The 25,571-nt window shown below is 45.4% G+C and overlaps 3 protein-coding genes across 6 annotated transcripts in view; 2 read left to right on the top strand and 1 right to left on the bottom strand.

The window, feature by feature from the left end:
* Positions 1–8,652, top strand: part of atp8a2 (ATPase phospholipid transporting 8A2) — a 37,726-nt gene extending 29,074 nt beyond the window's left edge. For 2 of the 3 annotated variants that reach the window (XM_027008062.2, XM_027008061.2), the window contains 9 exons: positions 14–136; positions 1,413–1,491; positions 1,601–1,662; positions 2,449–2,505; positions 2,960–3,067; positions 4,812–4,900; positions 5,081–5,185; positions 7,645–7,736; positions 7,831–8,652. In XM_027008062.2, coding sequence (XP_026863863.1) covers positions 14–136; positions 1,413–1,491; positions 1,601–1,662; positions 2,449–2,505; positions 2,960–3,067; positions 4,812–4,900; positions 5,081–5,185; positions 7,645–7,736; positions 7,831–7,925 — 810 coding nt within the window. In that variant the 3' untranslated portion in view covers positions 7,926–8,652. Of the gene's footprint in view, positions 1–13; positions 137–1,412; positions 1,492–1,600; positions 1,663–2,448; positions 2,506–2,959; positions 3,068–4,811; positions 4,901–5,080; positions 5,186–5,664; positions 5,707–7,644; positions 7,737–7,830 lie in introns of those variants that run through there. The other variant, XM_027008063.2, reaches the window with a different exon arrangement.
* A 2,359-nt stretch (positions 8,653–11,011) lies between these two features.
* On the bottom strand, positions 11,012–17,156 carry LOC113576160 (protein shisa-2). The gene is made up of 2 exons (XM_027008117.2): positions 16,103–17,156; positions 11,012–13,264 (listed from the first exon to the last, which is right to left on the bottom strand). Exons 1-2 carry the CDS (start codon positions 16,401–16,403, stop codon positions 12,684–12,686), a joined length of 882 nt encoding a protein of 293 aa, XP_026863918.2. The 5' UTR covers positions 16,404–17,156; the 3' UTR covers positions 11,012–12,683.
* Positions 17,157–18,295: 1,139 nt separating this feature from the next.
* On the top strand, positions 18,296–25,052 carry spice1 (spindle and centriole associated protein 1). Of its 2 annotated transcripts, none has more exons than XM_027008065.2 (18): positions 18,296–18,390; positions 18,766–18,844; positions 18,927–18,974; positions 19,065–19,211; positions 19,630–19,732; positions 19,822–19,940; positions 20,211–20,287; positions 20,378–20,484; positions 20,600–20,719; positions 20,899–21,155; positions 21,262–21,393; positions 21,479–21,602; positions 21,962–22,075; positions 22,272–22,615; positions 22,837–23,020; positions 23,503–23,566; positions 23,729–23,777; positions 24,403–25,052. In XM_027008065.2, the coding sequence occupies exons 2-18, from the start codon at positions 18,773–18,775 to the stop codon at positions 24,451–24,453; spliced, it is 2,112 nt and encodes a 703-aa protein (XP_026863866.2). In that variant the 5' UTR covers positions 18,296–18,390; positions 18,766–18,772; the 3' UTR covers positions 24,454–25,052. The 2 variants fall into 2 exon arrangements, with proteins under 2 accessions (XP_026863866.2, XP_026863867.2); XM_027008066.2 differs by having other exon boundaries at positions 18,298–18,390; positions 18,770–18,844.
* The last annotated feature ends 519 nt before the right edge of the window (positions 25,053–25,571 follow it).

Genomic DNA, 25,571 nt, shown 5'->3' with positions numbered 1-25,571 from the left:
GTGCATGTGGCAGATCTTCACGGCACTCCCTCCTTTCACACTGGGGATCTTTGATCGGCCATGTAGCCAGCAGAATATGCTGCGCTTCCCACAGCTCTACCGCATCACCCAAAACGCAGACGGCTTTAACACCAAGGTACCACACACACAAACACACGTACACATACACACAAATTACAATACACACATACATGCAATGCACATAAACACACAAATACAATATGCATGCACACAATGCACACACACACATACACACAAACAATAAACATGAACATTCATGCACACACAGTGAGATTTGGCACAGTAATTGATTTTTAAGGTCTGATAGAGACTCTGTGATGGACTAATCATGTCTATGGGTTGTTAGAGCACGCAAACAGCATTTCAGGGCAGTAGTGGTGTTACCACAGGGATTATAATGAGATTCAGGGCAGCAGTGGTGTTACCATAGGGATTATAATGAGATTCAGGGCAGCAGTGGTGTTACCATAGGGATTATATTGAGATTCAGGGCAACAGTGGTGTTACCATAGGGATTATAATGAGATTCAGGGCAGCAGTGGTGTTACCATAGGGATTATAATGAGATTCAGGGCAGCAGTGGTGTTACCATAGGGATTATATTGAGATTCAGGGCAACAGTGGTGTTACCATAGGGATTATAATGAGATTCAGGGCAGCAGTGGTGTTACCATAGGGATTATATTGAGATTCAGGGCATCAGTGGTGTTACCATAGGGATTATAATGAGATTCAGGGCAGCAGTGGTGTTACCATAGGGATTATATTGAGATTCAGGGCAGCAATGGTGTTACCATAGGGATTATATTGAGATTCAGGGCAGCAGTGGTGTTACCATAGGGATTATAATGAGATTCAGGGCAGCAGTGGTGTTACCATAGGGATTATAATGAGATTCAGGGCAGCAGTGGTGTTACCATAGGGATTATATTGAGATTCAGGGCAGCAGTGGTGTTACCATAGGGATTATAATGAGATTCAGGGCAGCAGTGGTGTTACCATAGGGATTATAATGAGATTCAGGGCAGCAGTGGTGTTACCATAGGGATTATAATGAGATTCAGGAAGATGGAATAAGGAAGTCATTCATTTTTGGGGAAGAGTTCCTGTTCGTATGTGTGCGCTTGTGTAAGTGTGTGCGTGCGTGTGTGTGTGTGTGTGTGTGTGTGTGTGTGTGTGTTTGTGTGTGTACGCGTGTAATTTGGAGGACACTGTGCTGATTGTATAACTGTAACTGTAAAGAAGCTGTTTGTGTGGGCTATGTGTTTCTTGGCAATATACTATCTTTATTTGCTCTGGTTTCTTCCACCCTCTCTCTTTCTCGCTCTTCCTCTCCATCTCTCTCTCTCTCTCTCGCTCTCTCTTTCTCTCTTCCTCTCTACCCACCCCAGGTGTTTTGGGGTCACTGTATAAATGCTCTTATCCATTCCATCATCCTCTTCTGGTTTCCACTGAAAGTCCTGGAACATGGTAACCAGCCCACTTATTACCACACACATGCCCACACGCACACAAACACACACACACTAACCTGCCACTAAGAACCTGTCCTGTACATCACTCCCTTCTCCCTGTATAGATACTCCATTTGAGAGCGGCCACAGCGTTGACTACCTGTTTGTGGGAAACATTGTCTACACGGTGAGAGCCCAGCCAATCGCAGTATGCGTATTATTATGTCATAGCACTGCCTGCTGTTTCATAGGCTATGAGACTAGTGGTCTTTTTTCTCTCTTAGGGTTTACACTTGTAAATGGGTTTTTCTTCTTGTCGGTATTTACTAGTGAAGTTAAGGAACATGACTGAAGTGGGGCAGCTTTGAAAAGCAAGAAACACTGCATAGTCTATACCTGTCCTTTGGTTCCAGGCACTGCAATTTACCCAAGATTCATGACTTCCCCCAATTCAAGCAACGTTTAGGCATGGTTTGGATTATAATCATGTGATGAAATAACTTTTTTTTTTGTCCTAAAAGCCAGACATTGCTTTCATAATCAGACTTCCTGCAGTTATTAGCTTTGGTGATGTTCTGCCATTTTTTCATTATTGAAAAAAAATTGTGTGTGTGTGTGTAAGTGAGAGACACTTGTGAAATATGTTGGTGATGTTGGAAGTGATGCAAGACACCAGTCATTGAAGTTCTAATGAATTACTCTCGTGGGGGTTCGGTCTTTCTCCTAGACTTCCTCCACTATTGCTCTCAAACGTGTCTGTGTGTGTGTGTGTGTTTGCGTGTGTGTGTATGCGCTATGTTTTGAGAGTGGGGTTGGTTTGTTACTGTCACTGTTCCCTGCCTGTCCATTAGTGAATGTGTGAGTGTGTGTTACCTGAATTAAAAGCTGGTGTACAGGTGTGTGTACATTCTGCTATTTATGACCCCCCACCCTCATCGTCTGTCTTTCTTTCTTTATCTTTCTGTTTATCCAGTATGTGGTGCTTACAGTCTGTCTGAAAGCTGGTATGGAGACCACTGCATGGACAAAGGTAGGTGTCTACAAACGTGTGCGTATACAAACTGACACACACGCATACACACACACACATGCAATTACAGTAGCACTGTACCACTGAAATCAGAACACCGTACAGTGCTTTGGATAAATCACTTCTACACTACACCCTTAGAGTGCACTGCCATGTCAGGACATTCCCATACAGGTGTGTGTGTGTGTGTGATGGGGATGTCGACATCTCCTGTCCATTCAGCTGTCCACACACCCCAGGACCTATAATGAAGCAGCCTCTTTGAAGAACTCACAAAGTGTCTTATTCCAAAGGGAAACGGAGGATATCTCCTGTAGGTCTATATTCAGAATGTGTGTGCTGTGCCTGAGAATGACCATGACCGTGCTTTCTCCATTCTCCTCCTCCTCTCTCTTTAGCGATCGTTCTGTGGTTCACATGCTCTTCCTCTCTCTTCCTCTCCGTCTCGCTGCAGTTCTCTCATCTGGCTGTGTGGGGCAGTATGGTGCTCTGGATGCTCTTCTTCGCCGTCTATTCTGTCATTTGGCCGCATATTCCCATAGCCCCAGACATGCTGGGCCAGGCAAGTACAAACACACACACACACACACGCAAAATGAAGTTTATAGCATGTCTTACACTCCAGCCTGCACCTGCTGGTTGTTTTCTGGGTGTTCCATGGTGGCACGGCCGGAACGGCAGACAGATTTATGCCACGCCGGCCCAGCATGCAGCAGACGCTGCACCTGCCGCCTGAGTCACCCGAGTCCCAGGCTTTATGGCCTGCTCTGGAGGTGCTCGATCGAGCCATCAGATTTGAGAGTGTGTGTTCCCTATTTCCGTCGTTCGTCGCACATGCGCTCGCTCGTGTGTGTGTGTGTGTGTGTGTGTGTGTGTGTGTGTGTGTGTGTGTGGCGGGGTTGAGGTGGGACCATGTGCCTGTGGGCTGATGGGAGACTGAGTCCTCTGAAGGCCCTCAGTCCATTAATTTAATTTGTGTCAGAAATAAGGAATGTGCTCAAGTAACTCTGCAGCTGCTCTCACTCTCCAACAGGGGTAACAGGGGAACTGAGAGAGAGAGAGAGAGAGAGAGAGAGAGAGAGAGAGGGAGAGAGAGGGAGAGAGAGAGGGAGAGAGAGAGAGAGGGAGAGAGAGAGAGAGAGAGAGAGAGAGAGAGAGAGAGAGAGAGAGAGAGGGAGAGAGAGGGAGAGAGAGAGAGAGAGAGAGAGAGAGGAGAGAGAGAGAGGAGAGAGAGAGAGAGAGCGAGAGAGAGGGAGAGAGAGAGAGGGAGAGAGAGAGAGAGGGAGAGAGAGAGAGAGAGAGAGAGAGAGAGAGAGAGAGAGAGAGAGGACACTCTCTTCATCTCTGTTCCACTCCCTTTATTGCTTCATTCTTCCCCTCATTTCCTGCTATCAAGAAGCTCTGTATAAGCATGTGTCTGTTTCTTCCATCAATCCCCCCAATGATTTCTATAACTCCATAATACACACACATTTGTGTGTGTGTTTGAGTGTGTGTTTGTGGTGGGAGCGTATGTTCGTCTCAGACCATCCTTGTTTGCATTGGGAGGCTGGCCACTCGGGTGTGTATGCAGCTGTCACAGGAAATGCCTGCTAACGGTTTTCAGGTTGAGTCTAGAAGGTTCCATTGGGAGTGTCAGTATTTAGCTCTCAGCCTCCTCTCCACAGTGGACACAGATCCTCACACTGCAGGTCGGAGCCCTAGAAGGCAGGTTGAGTCTATCAGGATGAGAAAACTCCATCCTTCTAGCAAGCAGACCTGCTAAACTCCTGAATGGGTGTGCACTCAGTTGGCTGTCTGTATGCTGGAGGTTTCGTCTAATATAGGGAATCAGAATTCGCTTTGGCCTCAAAAGCAGTCACGATGCTTATCACTTTCATTAAAAGCTTTTTAAAACTGCTTTTACAGGACATATTAAACTTATTGTGTGGAGTTTTGCCTAACAAACCACTAGTTTCTGGGACACTTTTCAAAAGTGATAATTAGGTTCAGAAGCATTGCGGAATTGAGATACAGTGGATTCAAGAAACTCATACCTAAGAACGCTTTACAGAACACATGAACAACTGTATAGTTGTATAGAGACGGGCAGGGGTGGGGGGCCTCAGTGCCAGAGACAGTAGTTGAAAAGTCAATTAAACCCCACAATGGTTGCGGTCAGGGGTGACCTTGTCCAACTGCAGCTGCTCAGAAGGCAGAGAGGGGGGCCGTGGGTTAATGGGGGTCTCCAGAAGAGGCCTGCTGTCGTAGTGATGGCATTGGCATTGTTTTAATGTTGCCCCTGGGGGTGGGTGGTGTTATTGCAGGCTGTCAGAGTCATGAAGTGCTGGAGCTTCTGGCTGGGTCTCATACTGGTGCCGGCAGCTTGTCTGCTCAAAGATGTGGCGTGGAATGCGTGAGTAACACACACACACACACACACACACACACACACACTCTTTCAATATTCAGAAAAGCTGATATGTAACATATGTATTTTCACAATTCAGTCAATACATTGCATATGATATGCAAGCATGCATATATAAATATAATAAATTTCACATTATCCGTGTGTGTGTGTGTGTGTCTGCAGGGGGAGGCGTACAGTAAGGAAGACTCTCCTGGAGGAGGTGCAGGAGTTGGAGGCACGGGCGGTGGACCCCGGTGCTGCCGTGCTCAGAGACGCCAGCGGACGCAGGTGGGTGGTCCACCCTTCCTCACCACGTCCAATGAGTGCAAGCCTACCATTCAGTCTCTGCCTTACCATGTCAGTACAGGGCTACCATTCAGCCTTGCCACACTTATTTCAAACCAGAACTGGGTGTGCCGAAAAAGATTTGCTGTTATAACCATATTTGTTCGCTTTTTAAACCACTGTATGATGTGTAAAGTATTGTAAGTAGCTCTTTGTGCTGAAGACACACACACTGTTCTTTGTCCATGTGTTGTACGATGCGTCTCTAACCCCAGACCGCTGGTCCGCAGGCCTTCGGTGGTGGTGGTGTAGACTTACTGCAGGGCTAGAGACCTGCAGGTAGAACCCAGGCGCTCCACTCACCCACACAACGAGTGACCTCTGACCTCTCCCCTCCTCACCTTTCTCTTATCACCATCTCACCTGACGTGTGTCTCTCATGTTTGTGGGTTTTTTTCTTCCTATATGTTTTGCGTTGTCAGGCGGCCATGAGCTGGTCAGCTTCAAGCAGCCGTGAGGACTGGGTGTGTGGAACTCTGCACTTGTAGATGTGCACGTCTGTGCGTGTATGTGTGTTCGTGCACGTGCATACAAGCAGAAGCTGGTGTATGTCTACTCACACTCTGTGTGTCCCTGTGTGTTTCTCTCTCTCTCTCTCTGTGTATAGAGTAGAATCCACTTGTGTGGTGTGTTTCTTGTAAATATAGATCAAATACCTTAAGCATGCGAATGGTGGTGTAGCGCTCTACTCTATTAGAATTAATGTTCATTAATGCTTACTGAGTTTTGCGGGGCTTTTTCGCCCACTAGTTTACAGAACTAACAGCTAATCAGCAGGGTTTTTGGCTTGCTGCCTGGCTTGCACTTGCTGTGTTGTTCGTGAGATCAGTCCACTTAACCTCGGTTAGTCTCGGTAAACAGCCAGCTGTAGAAAGTATAACCGTGTAGGCTGTGCTGGGTCAGACCCCAAGGCCTGCTGAATAATTAAACTTTGGTTGGAGATCAGTCCTGCACCGGACCGAGGTTACAGACGCAGGAAGTGTCTCGTGTTAGGAGGTTGGCCTTGGGGTCGTGCTACCCCTGAGGCCTGGGCTCATGAATGAGTAATTTCTTGTGTGTGCTCCTGTGACTCAGCTGGTTAAAGCAGGTTCTGGCAGCACCAAGGTCATGAGTTTGATTTCCAAGGAACTCACATGCTGTCATTCTGATAAATATATGTAAGTCTCTCTGGACAAGATCGTCTGCCAAATGCAGAAAATGGAGGAGGAAGTGTCGAAAAACAAAGTGTGTAACCCCCCCCCCCCCCGAACACCCCATGGCAGGTGTCCCTGAATGGCCCCGTCCACTGTCCCGTGCAGGAAGAACGAGCTCGTTTTACGTTCTGTTTATTTATTTCTTTATTTATCCATCCATCACCTCCCACTCGGTCAACCACTCATCTGTTTAGCAGACGGCGTTTTCGTTGGCCGCCTGTTGACGCTTGACTGCGGCTGCCGAGTGCCTTGGTGATGGGGCCAAACATATCGACGCGTCCTCCCAACGATAACACCGCTGCCCGCCCCTAGCCCAGCCCCCGCGCGTCACAGGCATAACCTTGAGCAGCTTGGCCATTTTCCATTACAACTGGATTTCAAATCATGCACTTTTTTTTTACTCATACATGGGATGGGGTTGTCGGGGGAGGGTCGGGGGGGGGGGGGTGATCGCTTTCATCTGATTTACGGGGAGAAATCATAGACTGTGCCTTATGTTTATCGAAGATGGGGTTAGGCCCACTGGGGTTCCACTTCAGGAATGGGATTGGCAATGGCATTGGAATTCCATTTGGAGCCGAGAGCTTCTCCCTTCCCACTGAAATGGGATGGCTCCGTATTGAGGACATAAATACGAGTCCGCATGTCATTGTTATACTGATGCATTTTGTACTTTTAGGTTTAAAAAAGGAGGAGCACAGCTGGTGTTGGTGAAAAATTGCAATACATCTCTGAGGAGGACTGGTTCTAAGCGGACCTGGAATTTTAGAGTTATTGTTGGGGTTAAATTATGTTTTTTATGAGTGTGTGTGTGTGTGTGTGTATTTGATTCTCTCTCTGTTCTGTTAAGGTAATCACCCAAAGCATATTTGATCTAAGTGCGTGCATAGGCTAGGGCTGGAAAAATTGACCAAAATTGTGTTTTAAGATTGCTGATTTAATCTGACAGTCATTGAAGTATGCCCTGTGATTTAATCTCTAACCTGATTTGAGCTGGTTTTTTGGACGCAATTTATGCTTAATCTCAGATTCACCTTCCCAGTCCTTCACGTCTTTAAAACCAGCTTGTAGAGTTCCCTGTTGTGCTTTGACCTCTAGCTTGTTGTGCGTTTTCCGCCTCCTCCGCCCTGTGATTGGAGGTGCAGCATGTCGGTGGTCCTTCGCCCTGATTGGCCATTAATATGTTCCTCTCCCTTTTTGTTGGGCCAGTCTGAACGAGCGCGCCCACCTGTTGACTCGGGTGTTCAGGAAGACGCCCTCCAGCGTGGGCCGGTCCAACTCTGTGCAGCAGACCGTGTCACGTAAGTGCTGCCCAGTCCTAAACGGAATCGTACGTTTATACTCGCGTGTCAGAGGTGTGTAGAAACGTGTGATGCTCTCTGTTGCCCTTTGCAGATGGCTACGCATTTTCCCAGGAAGAGCATGGGGTGGTGTCCCAGTCCCAGGTAGTGCGCTCTTACGACACCACCCGCCAGCGGCCCAGCTTGTAGCAACGCAGCACTTCACGAAAGGGTTGCCAAAGCAACAGCCCACAGAGACTTTTTTACAGGACATGCCCCTCCCCGGGTGAGCCTGCTGTGGCCTTACTGGACCTTTGAAGTGGACTGGATTGAGCTGAACATGGCCTGCGCTGTGCTTAGGCCCTGCTATATATTACCATGCCTTTCTAGGCAGGACTATTGTTATAGGAATGTGGGTGGGCTGGTGGGATGGGCACTGGGTGGGGCAGGAGGGAGGGGCAGTGTTTTCACAACAGAATGGCCAGTCAGTATGCAGCACGCTGTGACAGATGGGTGCCAGGAGCCAATCAGCATACAGATCCTGATGCAAGGAAATTGGAGGCAGTGATGTTTCTTTTCTGTATCACTTTGCAACACACAGCCCTGTGGATGTTGACATGCATGTGCGTTATTCCTATGTTTGGATGCGTGTTTGAATATGTGTGTGTGTGTGTGTGTTGGCTATATAACTTGCTCCTTAGTGTGTGGCAAGACTCTATTGTCATATTTTTGTGTGCTGGTGGTAATGACAGTAGACATGTAAAGGAGAGACTGAGATCGCATTTGTGTATGTTTGTGTGTGGGTGTGTGTGTGTGTGTGTGTGTGTGTGTGCTTTGTTGAGTGTCTACACTTCTCTCTCATCTGTCTCTTGAGCTTGGAGCCTCTCCATCATCAGCAGTGCAGGGGGCGCACTCTAAAATAAACATCAAAAACTCACTGTGGTGGAATTCCTTTTTCAGAGCCCAGGTATGTGTGGTAACTTCCATGTGTGGGAATGAGTGTGTGTGTGTACGTGTGTGTGTATGTGGTGAGAATGAGGCTGAGTAAGAGTCATACCTCACACTGACCCTCCCTATGAGTAAATGTACACACACACACACACACACTCCTCCTCCCACCGCTGACCTCACTGCCAAAGAACACAGTGATGGCACTGAGGCAGAACCCCTACTGCTGCTCCTCCCTGCAGTGTGGAGCTCCCAAACCTCACTGCCCCTCCAGAACCGACACGCGCGCGCACACACCCTCTCTCTCACTTCCTCTATCACTTGGTGTCTTCCATCTAAACCTTCCCGTGGACAGGAACTGACTCCTCTCTTCTCCTCTCCTCTCCTCTATGGATAAGCACTCCCCCCATGTCTCTCCTCGCCTTTGGCATGCCTACCTGTTCCCTCGTTCTTTCCTGTCCTCTTGTTGTCTTGCTCCTGTAAATGGAAGATCCAGAATAAATGTGCGAGAGCAGCAACTGTCTGGCTTCGTGGCAATTCCCCGCTGCCTGTTTCACACAAATAAACAGGACTTGCGTATCGTTGTTGTTTCTCTTCCAAAGTCTTGGCTCCTCTTTTTGCTCTGCTTCAGACACCATATCCCTGAGCTGTATACTGGAGCTTGCCCCTTATTATCACCAACCGTGTCGTTTAAAACGCCTTAAAAATGCTATTTGAAAGAACGCTCTGTCCAAGAACATCTGATGTGCGGCTCAAGTGTTACAGAAGAACCATTTGTCAGAGGGGAAAGACGAGATTTACTCCTGGGTTCAGCCAAAGACAGTTGGTGATTGTTCTGCAAAAGCAAAATGATAAAATCAGAGGCCCCATTTTTTACTGAGGGATTCGTTTCTAGCCATGTTGGTGCTCTTCAGCTGCTGGGTCCATGCTCTTTTTCCCCCTGCAGCTCTTTTGAAGCTGCTCTTGGGGCGATCCAACAGTCGTAGGGTTAGGAAGAGGGCCCAAGGAGAGGTGTTGAAGTAAGATTGTGGAGAGGAAAAGCAGGGATCTGACGAACCCATTCAGAGCATATGTAGATCTTAACCTCGATTTAGACGCTGCGGGACTCCTTGAATTTGCGCGCTGTCCAAAGAACACATTATACATCTGTGTGCTCAGAGACTGCTAGTGTATGAGTTATGAATGTGTGTGTGTGTGTGTGTGAATGTAGAGAGAAATTAGAGAGACCACCCAGTTCACCTCAAGTGCCTGCATAATGTATGAATTATGAGTATGTGCTGGCTGATGTTTTTGAATTATTATGATTGTGTTGATAGAATTGCTTTAGAATGTGAATGCTCAGATGAGGTGTGTGTGTCTGTGTGTGTTCACTGGGACCAGTGCAGAGTTGCTGCTCTGATTGTGTCAGTGCATGTATGTGTGAGTGTGTGTGTGTGTGTGTGTGTGAGCGAGTCTGTGTAACCCTTTCCCTGTCCCTGTGCTCTTGGTGCTGGGAAGCGCACACCCAGCCTCCTGGACTGGTCCCAGCCTTGTCCAGCTCAGCGCCTCTGAAATGAGGACTCCATTCCCACTCCTTGACTAACCCCGTTCCACCTCAGCAGGAGATGCATGGATCAATTTCAGCCCCTTCCAATGTTTCCTCAAATGTCCTCTCACCTCACCCCCCTCCCCGTTTCCATAGAAACATGCCAAGAATACACTCCTCCACTTTTAGGCAACAGACAGGCTTAACTGACTGTAATTATTGTGGTTTCTTGTCCAATGTGTTCCTGAGTGTCTTCATCCTCTGAGCAGTGTGGATGGACCAAGTTTCTACTAGGTTTGTGTGTGTGTGTGTGTGTGTGTGTGTGTGTGTGTGTGTGTATTTGCTAGATTTTGTGGTTTGCTTTCCACTGCCCAAGTTTGAACATGCCTCAACGCATTTCAGCTTTGGACACCAATGGGTTCATGGGTGTCCAAACCTGAAATGTGTTTAGGCTTGTTCAAATGTTTGTATTTTAACATCCCCAAGTCTTATTCCCACACCTCTAGCTTTACATTTCATCTGAATTTCTGTGCTCCTGGCTTGGATGGGCCACTGGTGAAGCCAAGTACAACTACTAGCCAACAGTTCTTTACCATACTTATAGTAATGGATTTCTCTGACACACTGAAAACTGATCTGAAATCAGCACCTCACTGTGTGTGTAACTGAGGCCCCTGGTTCAATATAGAAGGGTAAATTAAACAGACATCATGGGTCTTTGTATGGAACCAGAGCACATGACGACATATGCTGACAGATAGCCCATAAACAAATCAGCATAGCCGGACTCAGCATAGCTCACAAACAAATCACTGATACCCCGCACACTTTAATATTTATTAAAAATTAATACAATTCATATGAAGATGAAATATGGTGGCCCTGTTTTCACACATTTAAATCAGAGTAACCATTCTGTTTGACTCTCTGACATTATTGGACGCAGACACAGTTTTGTGACATGAAATGTTTCATAGACTCAATGGCAGCCTCTGTGTGGCCTTCTTAGTTGAAACCAAAATGCAGCTCACTGTTTTTTTCAGCCCTGTGTTGTCTCCATTTGGTTTTGCCTGGCGTTGGGGTGGGGGGTTGGGAGGAGGATGAAGGTTTTGTTGACCTGGCTTCCACTCTTCTACTTTAAGTCCTTCCAATGTGGCACAACAGAAACACATCCTAAAGCAGTTTTCTTGCATCATGGAATTGGAGTGTATTCTGTGGCTCCCCACCAGGTAAAAGTCTGGAAGTAACAGTTTAAGGGCATGTTTTGGCAACAATATACAAGGCTTCATCTCCCACAGACTGAGAGTTTGAGAGTTTTTGCTCAGTAGTGTTTCGCTGTCCTCTACCTGCTGAAAGAAGCCCACTTCAGATTAAATATTCTGGAACATTATGGTACTACTACTTATGTGTACCTTATGCTAACAGACTGAGAGAAAAAGTGGCACGAAGACACACACACCTCTTTCACAAGAGAGAGACTTAGTGAAGGGGAACACTTGGCAGACAGTTTTTACTGCATAATTAACTCGGCTGCCTTCTGAAGACTGCCGATCATAGCTATGTTGAGGACACACACATACTTTTACATTTGTATATTTCTGTTAAGAGGGTTCCTTGGCACTGTGAGGAGTATGTTTAGTGTGTTTCCATCTTCCCTCTTGAGTGAGCTCCTTGGTATGGGTGTGGGAGTGTGTGTTTGTGTGTGTGTGCGCACGTGTGTGTATTCTGGTCAGGGCAGTGGTCAGGGGGTGGAGCGTCACAGTCTGTGTCTTGTGCTCACTTCATTAGAGTTTAAGTGTCCAACTGGGAGCCTGAACTGCTTTTCACATTACAGCACCTGTAATTCCCATTACACACTACATGTACTGCACAGCGCATACACTGAAACACTCACAAACACACAAAATTACTCACACATTCGAGTTCCTCACACGTTTCTAAGGAACATGTATGGAGGCTACACAAACACACTCTGCAGGGATACCCACACATATGCTACATTTAATACAAAGCAAACATTTGCAGTCTCACACATTCATAGGGCATTACCAACATGGTGGTACCCACTCCTCTTGACTGCAGAGAACACATGTGCTTTGCAAATAATGTTACACAAACTTTATCATAGCTTACATTCATTTTGTGCTGAACATATGTTGGCAATACCCCCTGTCCAAGTTGATTGGAACTGTGTTGTATAATCACATGAGTGCATTAAGTGTTCCAGGGTTTCTAAGACAGCCCTCAACCCTGAACACACACACAGTCACACACACACACACACCCACACACTCACACACTCACACAAATTGACCTGTGCTACACACGTGACACACAACAACAGGACCTAAGCAGCCCATGTTAGCACATCCCCTTCATGCGACTTTCATTCTGCCCCTCCGTGGCCTGGACCCTCTGCACAGCCCGCTCTCGTCGCCTGACAACAAGGGTCCTATTACGGGTGGGCTGAGTGGCACGCAGGCCCCAGTGTGTCCTCACACGGTCACAGGAGGTTGCTTCTGCTCATTGGTCAGGCTGGTGACACTGGCGACACTGGTGGGTGGGGGGAAGGGGGACTGCAAGGGCCTGTAGGCCCCTTGCGTGGGGTCCAGGAAGGCTGGTGCTGGGGAGACGGGGTGGGCATAGCCGATGTACTGCGGGTGGAGGAACTGCCCCTGGTGAGGCAGGATCTGCGTGGCCTGCGCACAGTTGAGCACAGAGAAGTTGGTGGGCATGTTGACATAGACGCTGGCATCAGGGGGAAGGCAGCAGGAGGCCTGCGCCCGCAGCACGGGGGCGGGGGCTGGCCGCGAGACGGTGGGCGGGGCCGAGGAGTTGGAGGAGGTGGCTGTGCTGGACTGGCGGGAGGAGGAGCCGCGCGAGGTGCTCGTACTGGACATCATGGGGATGGACTCCAGGAGACGCCCACTGCCAGAGCCAGACCCTGACCCGCCCCCAGAGGCCAGTTCCTGTTTGGGGCGGAGACAGTGGCAGCAGCACACGGCGACCACTGAGCCTAGCAACACAAATGCCACGAAGACTGAGCCAACGATCAGGAAAGGCACATAGATGGGCACTGCAGAGAGACAGAGAACAAAAATGTAGCAACAGGCTCACAACTAACCTCCCGAAATAACATTACAACTTTTTACTACACTTAAAAAAGTGTGGGGCAGAAGGGATTTATAAGGTACTAGAATGGCAGACTTGCATCTAGATTCATACACGAACACTTGTGTTCGGAATATGAATATTGAATTTAGGGCTTTTGAAAAATTAGGGACTATACAGCAGGTTTGAATTCCTGCTTTGTGTGAAACAGTATTACATTTACCTGACACTTTTATCCACAGTGATTTACAATCATGACTGAGTACAAATTGAGCAATCCAGGCTTAAGGGTCTTGCTCAGAGGCCCAACAGTGGCAACTTGGCTTGAACTGGCAACCTTCTGATTACTAGTCCAGTACCTTAACCACTGAGCATCCACTGCCCCTGTGGGCAAATAATGTATGTAACTGAAACTGCATTGATGATGCTTAAAACACTGAGGAGTGAACTCTCATTGTGGCATCCTGGGAAAGGAACTACGGTGCCCCCGTGACTGTGATTTACTTGGAAATTAAGCAGAATATTTGCAGTTCTGTTACAGGTGTTCATTAATTATTGCAGTGTATATAAAGTTAGAATTTATCCTGCATCACTGATCATCACCGCCACCAGTCCACAGGCGTGTACAGTGGAGTCATACATGTAAGGTGTGAAAGAGAGAGTGCTTCAGCTCTTCAGATGGGGAGGATATAAATGCTGGCTGAAGCCCAGGAGTTCAGATGATTGAGAGAGATGGAGCGGGAGAGTTCAGAGATGTTCAGAGCTGCAACCCCAGGGGGTCTGGGCCCTCATTAGCACTTATTAAGATTATTTTGATCTGCTCTAATCCATTGGAACAGGTCACAACCTCTCTGGCCTTGTAGCTTGTGTGCGTGTTTGCTGGTGGAATGTACATCCCATGTTTCTAGTGAAATTACTCCAAGGCTTCTTTTATCCACTGGGGAATCATTTTCACACAGTGTCTGGTGAGGCAGTCAATCATGTTTAACTAGTAGAGGAGTGTCATTCATTATAACCATGTAAATGGGGTTAGCGTTAGCTATGCAGTTGTAGCATAGATCAGGTACTGTTTTTCTTTTACATGAGAACATGCATCTGGGAGTGACATTTATCTTTCAGCACTTATTTCAAAAAACAGTGGGACGGTCTGTTATCCAGAGACCCCAGAGTAGAGGCCAAGGGGTCTGCTCACAGAGTAGTGTGTGGTAGCTAATGGAACACATGCTTTTCCTCTCAACGTGACCTTCAATATAAATAAGAAAAAAACAGTAGGCCACTTGTTATATTAAATATGATCTCTGTAGAGCTATTGTGTCCAAGTCACATTTTCCAGTCAACTTAATCCAAAGCCTATTTTTAACAATGACAGACTCTGAACACGTCGCTGAATGCCAATGTAGATGCTTGCACTCCTAGGAAACACACTTTGTTAAGACGATTTTGGCAGGAGTCAAATATACACTAACGTTAAATGAACTAGATAAAAAAAAGTATCAACAGAAAGTATTATACTGAAAAGGTGTAAGGAGACGCCAGCCTTCTTGTAATCCTTAAAAGGTGTTGTCTCAATGTATGTGCACACCTGTTACATTTTTGTTCAACTGGGACCAGCAGTCTCAAGCTAGACAGTCTGTCACAGTCCTTGGCTGTAGACTGCAGCTGTCTTCTGTTTCCTCTTGCTGATATTTCCTCGGAGCCAATTTTAGTCTTTACTAGTTTGCTGGTTCGGATTTCACTGTTATTATACTACTATGGTTGAAATCGGGGAATTTTCCCAGTCCTTGCAAGAAAACTGTTGTACAAGTCCATTGTGCTTGTAAAGCTTTTTCTTCTGACTTTATTAATCTGTTTAAGGACACAAATGTTAACCGGCTGGTTTGTGCCGCGGCCCACGGACTTTCATGTACACGTTTTTCCACTTTCACCGTGGACGGAATTTCTTCAAACTGAGATAAGCATCAAAAAGGTCTAATGGGAGAAGCAGCCAATTTACGGTACCCGTGTAGAAACCAAACTGGAGACTAATGTTTAAATAACCGAATGAAAAGTTTTCGGATTTGCGTAGAGACTTCAGAAACTAAATGCGTTGCTGTTTTATGAACGAGCCGTTAGCACCGTCGCTATGGGGATCCGGTCAAGTCCAAACTTGATCCTCGTGAGGACTGAGCGATTTGAGCCCAAGCGCGTTACTGTTAGAACAAACTGCTATTTATAACCACGCGGCACAATTTGCCGTTTGTGAATGAGTGGCCGGTTGCTTTCCACAATGCAGATTAATTCGAAGGCAGTTGTCGGGTCCAACGGAACTGTGCGTCCTGCAGCCACTATACCGTTACGCAATCAGAAAATAAAAAAGTTTTCGAAATCGGACGCTTGAAATTCGAGACTTATTTTCACTGAAGGAGCTTTTTCCAACACAGCGCCCGAGGGGCTTAATTTTTAAAATAAGCCTCATGCAAATAGATTAGTCGTCCACACACTGATATACCCTTACTGTTGTACTATAACCTAATAAGTTAACCAATCTAGACTAAAATTTGATTAAAACAGCTGCCATTTCTTGATGCCGGCAAAAGATGCACTGTGGTCTCTATCATTTGAATGCAACAAGTGGTATTAAAATGACACCGAGATACATCTGCTCCGGTGATTTACTGGGTTAAGAGACTGAACTGAGCAATCTGGCCATTCCAGAAAAGTGATGAAGCAGCGCTTCTGTAACTGATTGCAAAAATAAGAGAAAAGAAGCACTGCAAAGAGAAAAGAAGCACTGCAGCCTCTGCGAGTATTATGTAATTATTACCTGCTCCCGTATTTTTGCCGTCCTTGTTTCCAGTGTTAGGTTCTTGAGTTTGCTTGTCATTATCGCAGGTCCCCTGGTCCAGCCGGGCTTCTGTGCTAGAGCAACAGTAGCGGAGCTCGCATTTTCCACAACAGATGATGGCCTCGGCACTGTCGAAGCGCTCCGGGCACTGGAAACCTTCTCGCCAGGCACCTTGCGGATCTTGCCAACCATGGCAATACTCTCCGCTTGCCTTAACGTGAATAACAGTTAAAAGAGTCAAAACCACAGCAACGGCCATCGGGAATTCTATGCCTTGCATCCTACCACCAGAGATATGCTCCGTAGCAAAAACCTTTTGGTTCGTTCCTTTACACCGATTAAGTCAGTAACTTCACAAATAAGTATGTTCAAAGGAGGTGATGCGCCTAAATGTAACCAAATAAATAACCTTAATAATGTCATTTGACAGAAATCCCGCGATTAGTTTAATACATCCACAAGCGTGCGATTAAAGTTTCCAGAAGTATCCTCCAGTCGTCGCAATACTTTCAGCAGTTTTAATTTGAATGAAAGACAAACAGGATACTTAACGTGAATTAATGCCCGAACGGAGCTTTTTCCCCCCCTTTTCTTTTTTTCTGTAAGCAAGGAGGATTTAAAAATCGGTACATCCAGCGCGACTAATACAAACTTTTGGGACCTCAGGCAAATTGTGAATCAATCCATTTCAAGCTGAACTTTGTTGCGGAAGCGAGGCAGTCCATGTCTCCTGAAAATACACTTCTCAAATATCTTCCCCAGAGATACAGCGAAACCAACACCGACTTTGTATGTAATCCACACGCTCAATCTCTGCATGCGTTCTCACGAAATCCCTTTCTTTTCCACCAGACAAGCAAGTTAGGGTTTTCTCCTCACTAATCCATGTCATGGGGTACTACTTGCTCAGAAGTCTCCTTTTCAGAGCTCTGCTAATGACTGACCCTCTACAATGCGATCAAGGATTTCCCAGGTGTCATCTACCAAGAAGTTGAGCGTGAACCCCCCCCCTCTCCGTTCACTACGTTACAGCCGCACGCCGGACTGATGGGCTGAGGGTATTTCTGACATCCAGGAGGTGGGCTACTTACTCATCGGCGCTTGCGCACTGGTATCCTACACTAACGCTACGTTTTTTTGGAGTTTTAACAACTCTGCCAACTGCCCGTGCTAACAAGTGTCACGGTATAGTTCCTTGGCATATTCCTGAGGACAGTAGCCCCCATGCGGTGAAGACAATTAACACACGCGCTCTTTATTAAAAATAGCGGACGTTTAGTACTATGGAGTTCGTTTATACGATATACGTAACATGGTACTGATAATTAATACTTCTGAAATTTACACTACCAGTCCTCATCAATTTTTATTTCCAGCAGTGAGTAGGCTAAAAGGTAATCTGTCTTCTATAAAGTGATAGGCTTGTTCTGCTTTACAGAGGTTGAAATCCTACTAGAACAGACCAGTAAAGACTACCTTAAATTCTTTATTACTTTCACTGGCGTCACTAATTACACATGATGTGACAAATTACACTGGTGTTCCTTAGGGAGACTTCACTAAAAAGGAGGCGCCGTCTAGACTACATGTTAATCAACACCACCACCTGATGGACAAATGACTTTAATGACGAACAGCAGAGCTAATTTAGACTACTCCTTGTCCAGAAAGTAGGCTACATACATGTCCTTGTTTGCTAAAACAATGAAAATATAATATGTAGCCTACATGTAATTAATGCAATAAGGCATATTGTGCCCTTTGATGTGGCGTCTATAATGTGAGCTAACTGTGATGTTATTTTGATGTTAAATACTGTATTATAAAAAGGGAACATAATAGAATAAAGTTGGTTACTGTTTTAAACATTTTTAATTTGGCGTGTTAAACACAATAAACATAACAGGAAAGCAGATCTCGAATGTCAAGAGACAGCATTAAGTTTATTGTTAATAAAAATAAAAATTAAAAAAATTGTAAAAGATACTACAAAAGCCTACTGTCAAATTCAGAAAAATACTTATTTCTAATAATGTTCTCTGACCCTGAAAGTTGTGCCCAGAAGTCGGCCACGTTTGATCGAAGATCCGAGCAGGGACGATTAGGACTTTTGTTTTGAAAGGAACTTTGGCGGTGGTTTTAAAAAGTCTTCAGTCGGTTTCTTAACAGTATGCGTCATCACTGATACCAGCGTACGAGCGACTCTCGGGGCAACGAAAGCGGTTAGCCAACCTAACCTAGCTATCTTAAGCCAGTTTTATACCCAGGTAGGTAGCTGGTTAACTGGCTAAATATGAGGTTTAGCCATTCTTAGCTATGTAGCTGTTATCCGTGATACACTTTCTAGCATGCAGCCAACCAAATTTAGAACTGTTAGCGTTAGCTAACTTCACAATTGTGAGTAAAATTGACATCTATTGTTATTGTTAGCTAAAGTGGGATAGGCTGTTTTTTTCTGTTGTTATTTAACCTAGCTGGCCAACCTAATTATAAGGATCTAAAGTTTTATGCAGCTAGACATTACGATTTCGGTTTGGTCGAGATGGCCTAATATACTTTATCGATGAGCTAACAGATTTGACAGTTGCAGTTAGATAGCCAGGCAGATTTCTAATGTTTTGACTCAGTTATGTTTTATGTTGTGAGGGGATGTCCTTCGTGAGAGTTAACCGACGGCCGTTGCGAACTAAGAAAGTGTCCGTTACCAAGAAGGAATGGGTGGTAGGTGATATTTCAATAAACGGCTTTGCATGGTGTCAAATGTTTTGTCCCATCTAGCTCATTTAAATCTCATTTCCTTTAGAGCACAGTAAATGACCTATCGGTACACAAAGCTACCCCAGAGGACCTGGTAAGATATCTCAACGTTTTCTCAAAAAAAGAAATCTTTATTAAGGCGTGTGCTTAGAGCGCATCGTGTTCGCTTGTCTGGGTTCGTTAGTCCAAGCGACACGAGACGCACAGGTCCCGCAACAGAGTGCTCGCGCAGTGGGAGCTGAGGGAGAAGGCCCTTAAGCGCGCGCAGAGGAAGCCTCAGCCGGCCAGCCCCACTGGGTTAGATCAGACCCGACTCCGAATCATCAAAGAGGTACGCGAAAAGCGCCGTCTGTGTGAGGGCCTCGATGCGTTGACATTCGTGAGCTTTTACATGAGTGTGCGTCAAGGTTATCCTCGAGTATTTCGCATGTGAAAGTGCCTGTTAAAAACATTCAGATGGGATTCTTGTCTTTCATGCGTGCACATTAATTCGCATCAGTCCCTCCAGAGCACGCTTTCATTTTTGTGAAATTAAATTTGCCTGGGAGTTAGCCTGAAAAAACAACACCCCCCCCCCCCCCCCCCCCCCCCGGATTCATTGTGTTACTGTTTGCAAAATTGCGACTGTGAAATTATTTAGAAGGAATTTTCTCTGCATTCTGTTTAGTAGACTCAAAAGCACTAGGAACAGTTGGCCTTAGAAAGGCCTGTTACCTTTTGAACAACAATGTGCATGTGTGTCCGTATAGGTGTTCTCTGATCGGTGCCAGCTGCAGGATGTTCTTGCACGGTCAGACAGAGCCATGGCTGTGGTTAAAGATCTATTTGGAGACGCACCTCGCAGACAGACAGGTAGCACATGGACTAGCTGCCATACTTGCTAATGTTTTCCAAGTATTAGTCTTCTTTCATATGCATGTGTGTCTGTATGCGTGTTGCAGGGTTTCCAAGTGTTACCATGGTACCCGACTGTGGGTCTGATACTGAACTTCCAGTACTGCAAAAGCCAGACCCACCAACACAGCTTTCACTTCTCAGCCAGACCATGATGGATCAGCAGGTACTGTGATTATGTCCTTATTGTATGTATGTATGTACATGTGTGTGTGTATGTATGTATGTATGTATGTATGTATGTATGTATAAAAAGTACTGTGCCAAAGTACAGTTCTTTTTTTTTTTTTAAAAAAAGGCACCATTTGTATACCATATTGGGTGCATGAGATTGAGTAGTATCTAACACACCCGCAAATTATTTGTCACTTTGTTGGTTATGAAATGTAGCAAACTTATTTTGAAGGACGTACATGGTATAATAAATTTTTTTAAGGCTTTAAATGAATTGGAGGATTCTGGCAGAGAACATGAGGACGAAGAGGACACCTCCTTAAATAGTCAAGTGTGCAGGTACTAACACTTGTTCACCTGCCGTTGATACGTCGATCACTGAAGCTTGCTGTAACCATCTAAAAAATAATTTCATGTAATGTGTTCTAGGCTGAAGAGGAAAACATGTAAACCCAAGCTCCCTGTTTGGAGAGCAGACCAGCAACAGAACCTCGCCCAGATCACGTCTAATGTGGGAGGCCCAGGAGACCAAGCAGGTAGGGGCAGTCCCGGTCACTCCTGTAATTTGACCAAAGTCGCTGTGTACTTGTAATGGTGTTGGCTTGTAGTAGTTTGTTTACTGTTCGTCTTTCTGTCACTGATGGTGAAAAGCTCTAAACGCGACTGTGGCTGTGCAGCGTTTAAAGACACGGCAGGCGCATCCAGACCTGAGCCAGTCCAGCACTCTGGTTAATCAAGTCCTCAACCCTGATGCTGGTCCCTCTCAGTCAGGTAGAGAGAAACTGTGAACACACCATGCATGAGGGGTTTTGGGGGTTTTTTTGGGGTTTTTTTTATATTTAAAGTTGAGATGGTGGTTCTGGGCATAATTGCATTTTATGCTGGGGAACTTGACAAAAATGCAAAAAACAAAAAAAAACAAAAACAACCTACGGACATATGTCTTTCAGGTGGTAAGAGCAGGACCCAAAGGGGATACTCGGCTAGACTGGACAGCTCTGGACTAAGCTCTCGGAGCACTAACCTGTCCAGCCTGGAGCTGCTGCAGGATAAGTTGGGCCAAGTGGAGACTGAGCTGCACTTCCTGGAACAGAAGGGGCCTCTGGGCTCGCCAGAGCAGCCCGAGCTGCACCAGGGCCGTGGCCTCACTGGATTCTCCGTGGCTCTGGTGGCTGCTCTGTCACGCATCGCCAGGCACCTCCGACGTGTGAGGAAACGACCTCTTTAAGTCAGCACTGTGGTGTAGTGTGTTGAATAACGCAGGAACCCCTTTTCCGCTGTGATGCTAAAAACAGTGTCTGCTTGTGTCTTAGAGAGAAGAGGAGGTGCAAAAGGAGGCACTAGAGAGGCAGCGACTAGAAGAGGAGGTGAGGGAGCAAAAGAGTCTGATCAATGCTCTCACGGCTGAATGTTTCTCTCTGAGGGAGGAGAGTGCTGCCACACAGGTTAACTGTTCTCTTTAAGTAATGACATCTTATGACAACCACAATGGCTAATAATCAGAAAAATCTGAGTATTGTTCTCACACAGACAAGTCTTCAGGAGCAGATGGCAGAACTGGAAAAGCGTCTGGACGTGGTGATCCTTGTGCTTGGAGGGCTGGAGAGTGAAGCTGCAGAGAGACAGTTAGGACCAGCAAAGGGTGCTGTGATGGGTAACTAACGCATACTGTAACGTTTAGTTATTGAAGAACACTGACACGTGTAGCGCTGGAGATCATGTCTCAAGTGGCGTCAAATGAACACTGTTCATAGAGAGATATGTTTGTCTCAAAATATATTAGTGTGCTTATTGCATTGGAAAAAAGTGAAACTGGCTATTTGCTGATGTTAAGAATTTGCCTTTTAAAGCCATCTTATGTACATATCAGTTTTAAATGAAACTTTACATTTTTTGCAGGCTCTCACTGTACCATCAAAAACAGATTTGTGCTTTAGTTCATCTGAAATGAAGGCTGATTTAGAATCAGTCATTTGGTCATGTGAGTACCAAGAGTGTGGTATGGCCATGCAGGTGCTGATCTGAAGCTTGTATCTGCTGAGCGAGCCCTACAGGAGCAAGCTTCAGCCTCTCCTGCTGTGCTGCTCTCCCCTCCACATCAGAGAGACAGCAGAGTGCCTGCTGCTGGTGAGTGTAAAGTGCAGCAATTGATAACCTTGTTGCATGATTTTTACAAGTGATTAAATTTTTAAATCGTTGATGAGGAGAAAGCAAATTTAGAGCATAGTTTGTATCACTAGCATGTAGCAGATTGGAGTAATGAGGGACTACACCTGCATGCATAAGCTCTTGCATGCTTGTAAAATGATTTGTCTCTCTACAGCATGTCCCCGCTCTTTGCACTTTGAGAGCTCAAATGCAGCAGCTAATCTTGGCTCTACAGAGGAGTCGGACGTTTCGTGCACCCCTCCCTCCTTCGTCAGCCTTCCTGTCAACGTCTCGCCACGCCGCACCCTGCCGGCGGACCAGCTGTCCCACGATGCCATGCTGGGGCAGATTGCTGAGCTGACCCACCAAAATGCAGCGATTCGGGTGCAGCTGGACCAATCCCGCTTCACTCCTGCTGGAGCACCAGCTTCCAGTGAGGAGAGTGCAGACAGGCTGTCTGCAGTCACCACTCTGGATGGACAAGCATCGCCCCCTACTGCTCCACAACCCACACAACAGGTGAATCTGCTTGCTTTGGTTTTTATAAAAGAATTCTGCTGAACCAACAGTGCTAATCTACTCATTTTACTACTTGGTTGGATTCTCACTTTCTCATAGTATATGCAAACACTGTGCGAAATTCATATCCAAAGTCAATCTGGTATAAAAACGCAAAAAAGCTGCGTTAACCCGATTTTGTATTTTTTATTTTTTTCCCCCCCCCATGATTTGCTATGAAGTGTTTGGGTACAGATGAGTCTTCTGTGAGGCTCATGGAGGAGAGACTGCAGGAGCTGAACAGACAGAGTACAGCAGCCAGGGCCAAACTGCTGGAGCTCATAGAGCAGCAGAGGCAGAGCGCCTACGTCAGCGCCTCTCCCTCAGTCTCGCCCGTACCGCCGCACTCCACCAGCCCCACCACAGGTTGTTGTGTCTGCGTGTTTCTTACAGCAATACCAAAAGATGGCAAACCTTGCCAACCGTTGCCAGTACGGCGTGTCTGAACGCCAGTAGCCTCTTCGTTCTGAGCTGGTACATGTAAATCATTCTCATCTTTCTGAAATAAGCACGGCAAAGGTGAGCAGAGTGAATCTGTTCTATTCGACAATGTCTGTATTACAGATGTTAACATGGAATCTCTGTTAGTGTCACTGACTGTCTCAGTGAGTTATGCCTGTGTGTTCTCTTGCCTGTGTTGGGAGGAACCTTGTATTTCCAGCCTTTAATTTTATTTTTTTACTGAGAGAAAAGTACTTTACACTGTTTTGTTCTAATGTTCCGCAGCTGTAAAATGGCCAGAGGACTTAAAGTAGCAGCTTCTAGTTCATAAACATAAAAAGGGAAAGGGAGAAGAAAAGCTTTTAACTATGTATGCAAGCCTCTTAATCAAGCCTGTTCTCCTGCAGATGCTGGAAGTGTATCTGTACCTGAGAGAGGCCATCCCTCTCAAGCTATGGGAATTGGCAGAAGGTGCGTTACTCACACACCAACCTATCTGCTTCTAAGAATTTGTGCTAAGTGTACTTTCCATCTCGGTCCAAGATATTTCTGGTCGATCCTAAATCTCTTACTACTTTTATAAATTTTTATAAAAGGGATGAAAACCTTTAGCTGCAAACTTCCTTTCTGCAGGTCAGCAGCTCCTCCACTAAGTGTAGATGGAGGCGAAAGGCAGACACAGGTGTGTACACACATACATCAAAGCATATAAAAAAAAACCCAACAACAAAGCCCTCAAAATTGCAAAGATAGACATGGTATTAATATCTTTCCTGCCTTCGTGTCAGATACTGGACTTATGTCAGTTGTCAGTCATAGATCTTTGACATTGTACAAATCCTACAAATATCACATTCGTCCCAGTTTATAAAAATCCGTACTTTTTCCATCATGTTTTAGGTTGTATATGGCAGTACGTCATTATGATAGTTATGACAATAGCAGTAGGCCATTTATTGCTACCAAGGACAGAAATCAGACAGTTAAGACTAAGTCGCTTTGGATAAGTGTCAGCTAAATGCTGTAAATATGAACAGCATATGCTAGTGAATTTTATATTTATAGTGTTATAAAGAAATATGGTTGGAAAAAAGTGCCTTTTTAACATTTTGCTCTAGGTATTTTAACAATACTGTAATATTGAAAACCATAGTTGTTCCTTACTGACATCATAATAGTAATTTTTCTTACTGTCCCATGTCTATCCCCAACACAACTCATCATTCGTTTAGAAATCTGCTCTTCCTGAAAGGAGTAAAAATGTAATGAAGAGATGTGAGCCGTGCTGATGCTTGTGTCTTGTGCAGGTGGACAAACTAAAAGAAGGCTGGTTTGCGCTGTCTACTCATATACGGTAGCCTGGTCTGTCACTGCACATGAGCTCACCGTGAAGGGTGCCACAGGAGTGGGCTGCTGGGATTGACCGCGGCACACCACCCTACACAGCTACTGTACTCCTTACTTTTACTGTTTTTGTTCTTTTTTAAATATTGGAAATGTTAATAAATTACACAATTTCATTGAATAATTTCACTGATGTAATGGTTTAAATACCATTTTCATGTTGTGTTTTATAAACACCTCAGTTGTGAAGAAACATTTCAGGATTTTTCAACCTAATGTCTGTCTAATGCAGAGGTTGAGCATAGGTGGTTACTGGGAACATCATTTTGATGCATTTCAATGGATTTAAAGACAAACCTGCTGACCTGAAATAATGAAAGCCTAAAGGAACTTGCAGTAGTCAGTGAACATTCATGCAGAACATGCACTTTTGAAATCGCTTTAATATATATATTTTTTCAGGTATTTGTAACTCAAGTTGTAAATATGTAGGTCTTTAATTGGTCTGTGGATAGAGGGAGGTGCTTGTCTTTTTACTGACAGCCAGACAGCCCATGTTTAAAGCCACAGGCATGGCTTTTTACTGTTTTTTTTTGTTTTGTTTTGTTTTGTTTTTTTAAAAACAAAGTTAGGCCAGATTCATAAATGATGGTAACTGCGTGAGCAAGACGAAATGAGCATCATGATATTTAACTCTTATTCATAAAGTCTGGTGATAATTGGCGTACCGGTGTCAACTTGCAGCTGCAGTGAATTCACCTGTGCCCAACATGAAACCACTCAGAATCGACATGTGTATTGTTTCATTTACAGTAAAGAGCCACACCCAGAAATGGATGACTAACCCTAGTCTTGAGAGAGGTTTGCTTACAGTTGCATATAAATGCTGCATATTTGTAATTTTAGCCGAGAGGGAACTGTGTGGTTGTGCTGAGTTGATGACTTTGGTTCTTCTAAATCATAGAATAGCAGCAAAATTGTCTCTCCTGACTAGATCTGTTAAAAGCTCTTTGCAAAGTGTGCCATCATGTTCACTCAGTCTAAAAATGTGCTTTTTAAGTAAATTTGCCAAATGGGTGAGGGTGTAGAATGTTGTCTCCTTACCGGGAAACTGGTGTGGCAGGTTCAAGTC

This window comes from Electrophorus electricus, chromosome 5, assembly GCF_013358815.1.
Source record: "Electrophorus electricus isolate fEleEle1 chromosome 5, fEleEle1.pri, whole genome shotgun sequence".
In the NCBI taxonomy this organism is placed as follows: Eukaryota; Metazoa; Chordata; class Actinopteri; order Gymnotiformes; family Gymnotidae; genus Electrophorus; species Electrophorus electricus.
The sequence above is the reverse complement of the archived record's forward strand: the minus strand, read 5'-3'. Positions and strand labels throughout refer to the sequence as shown.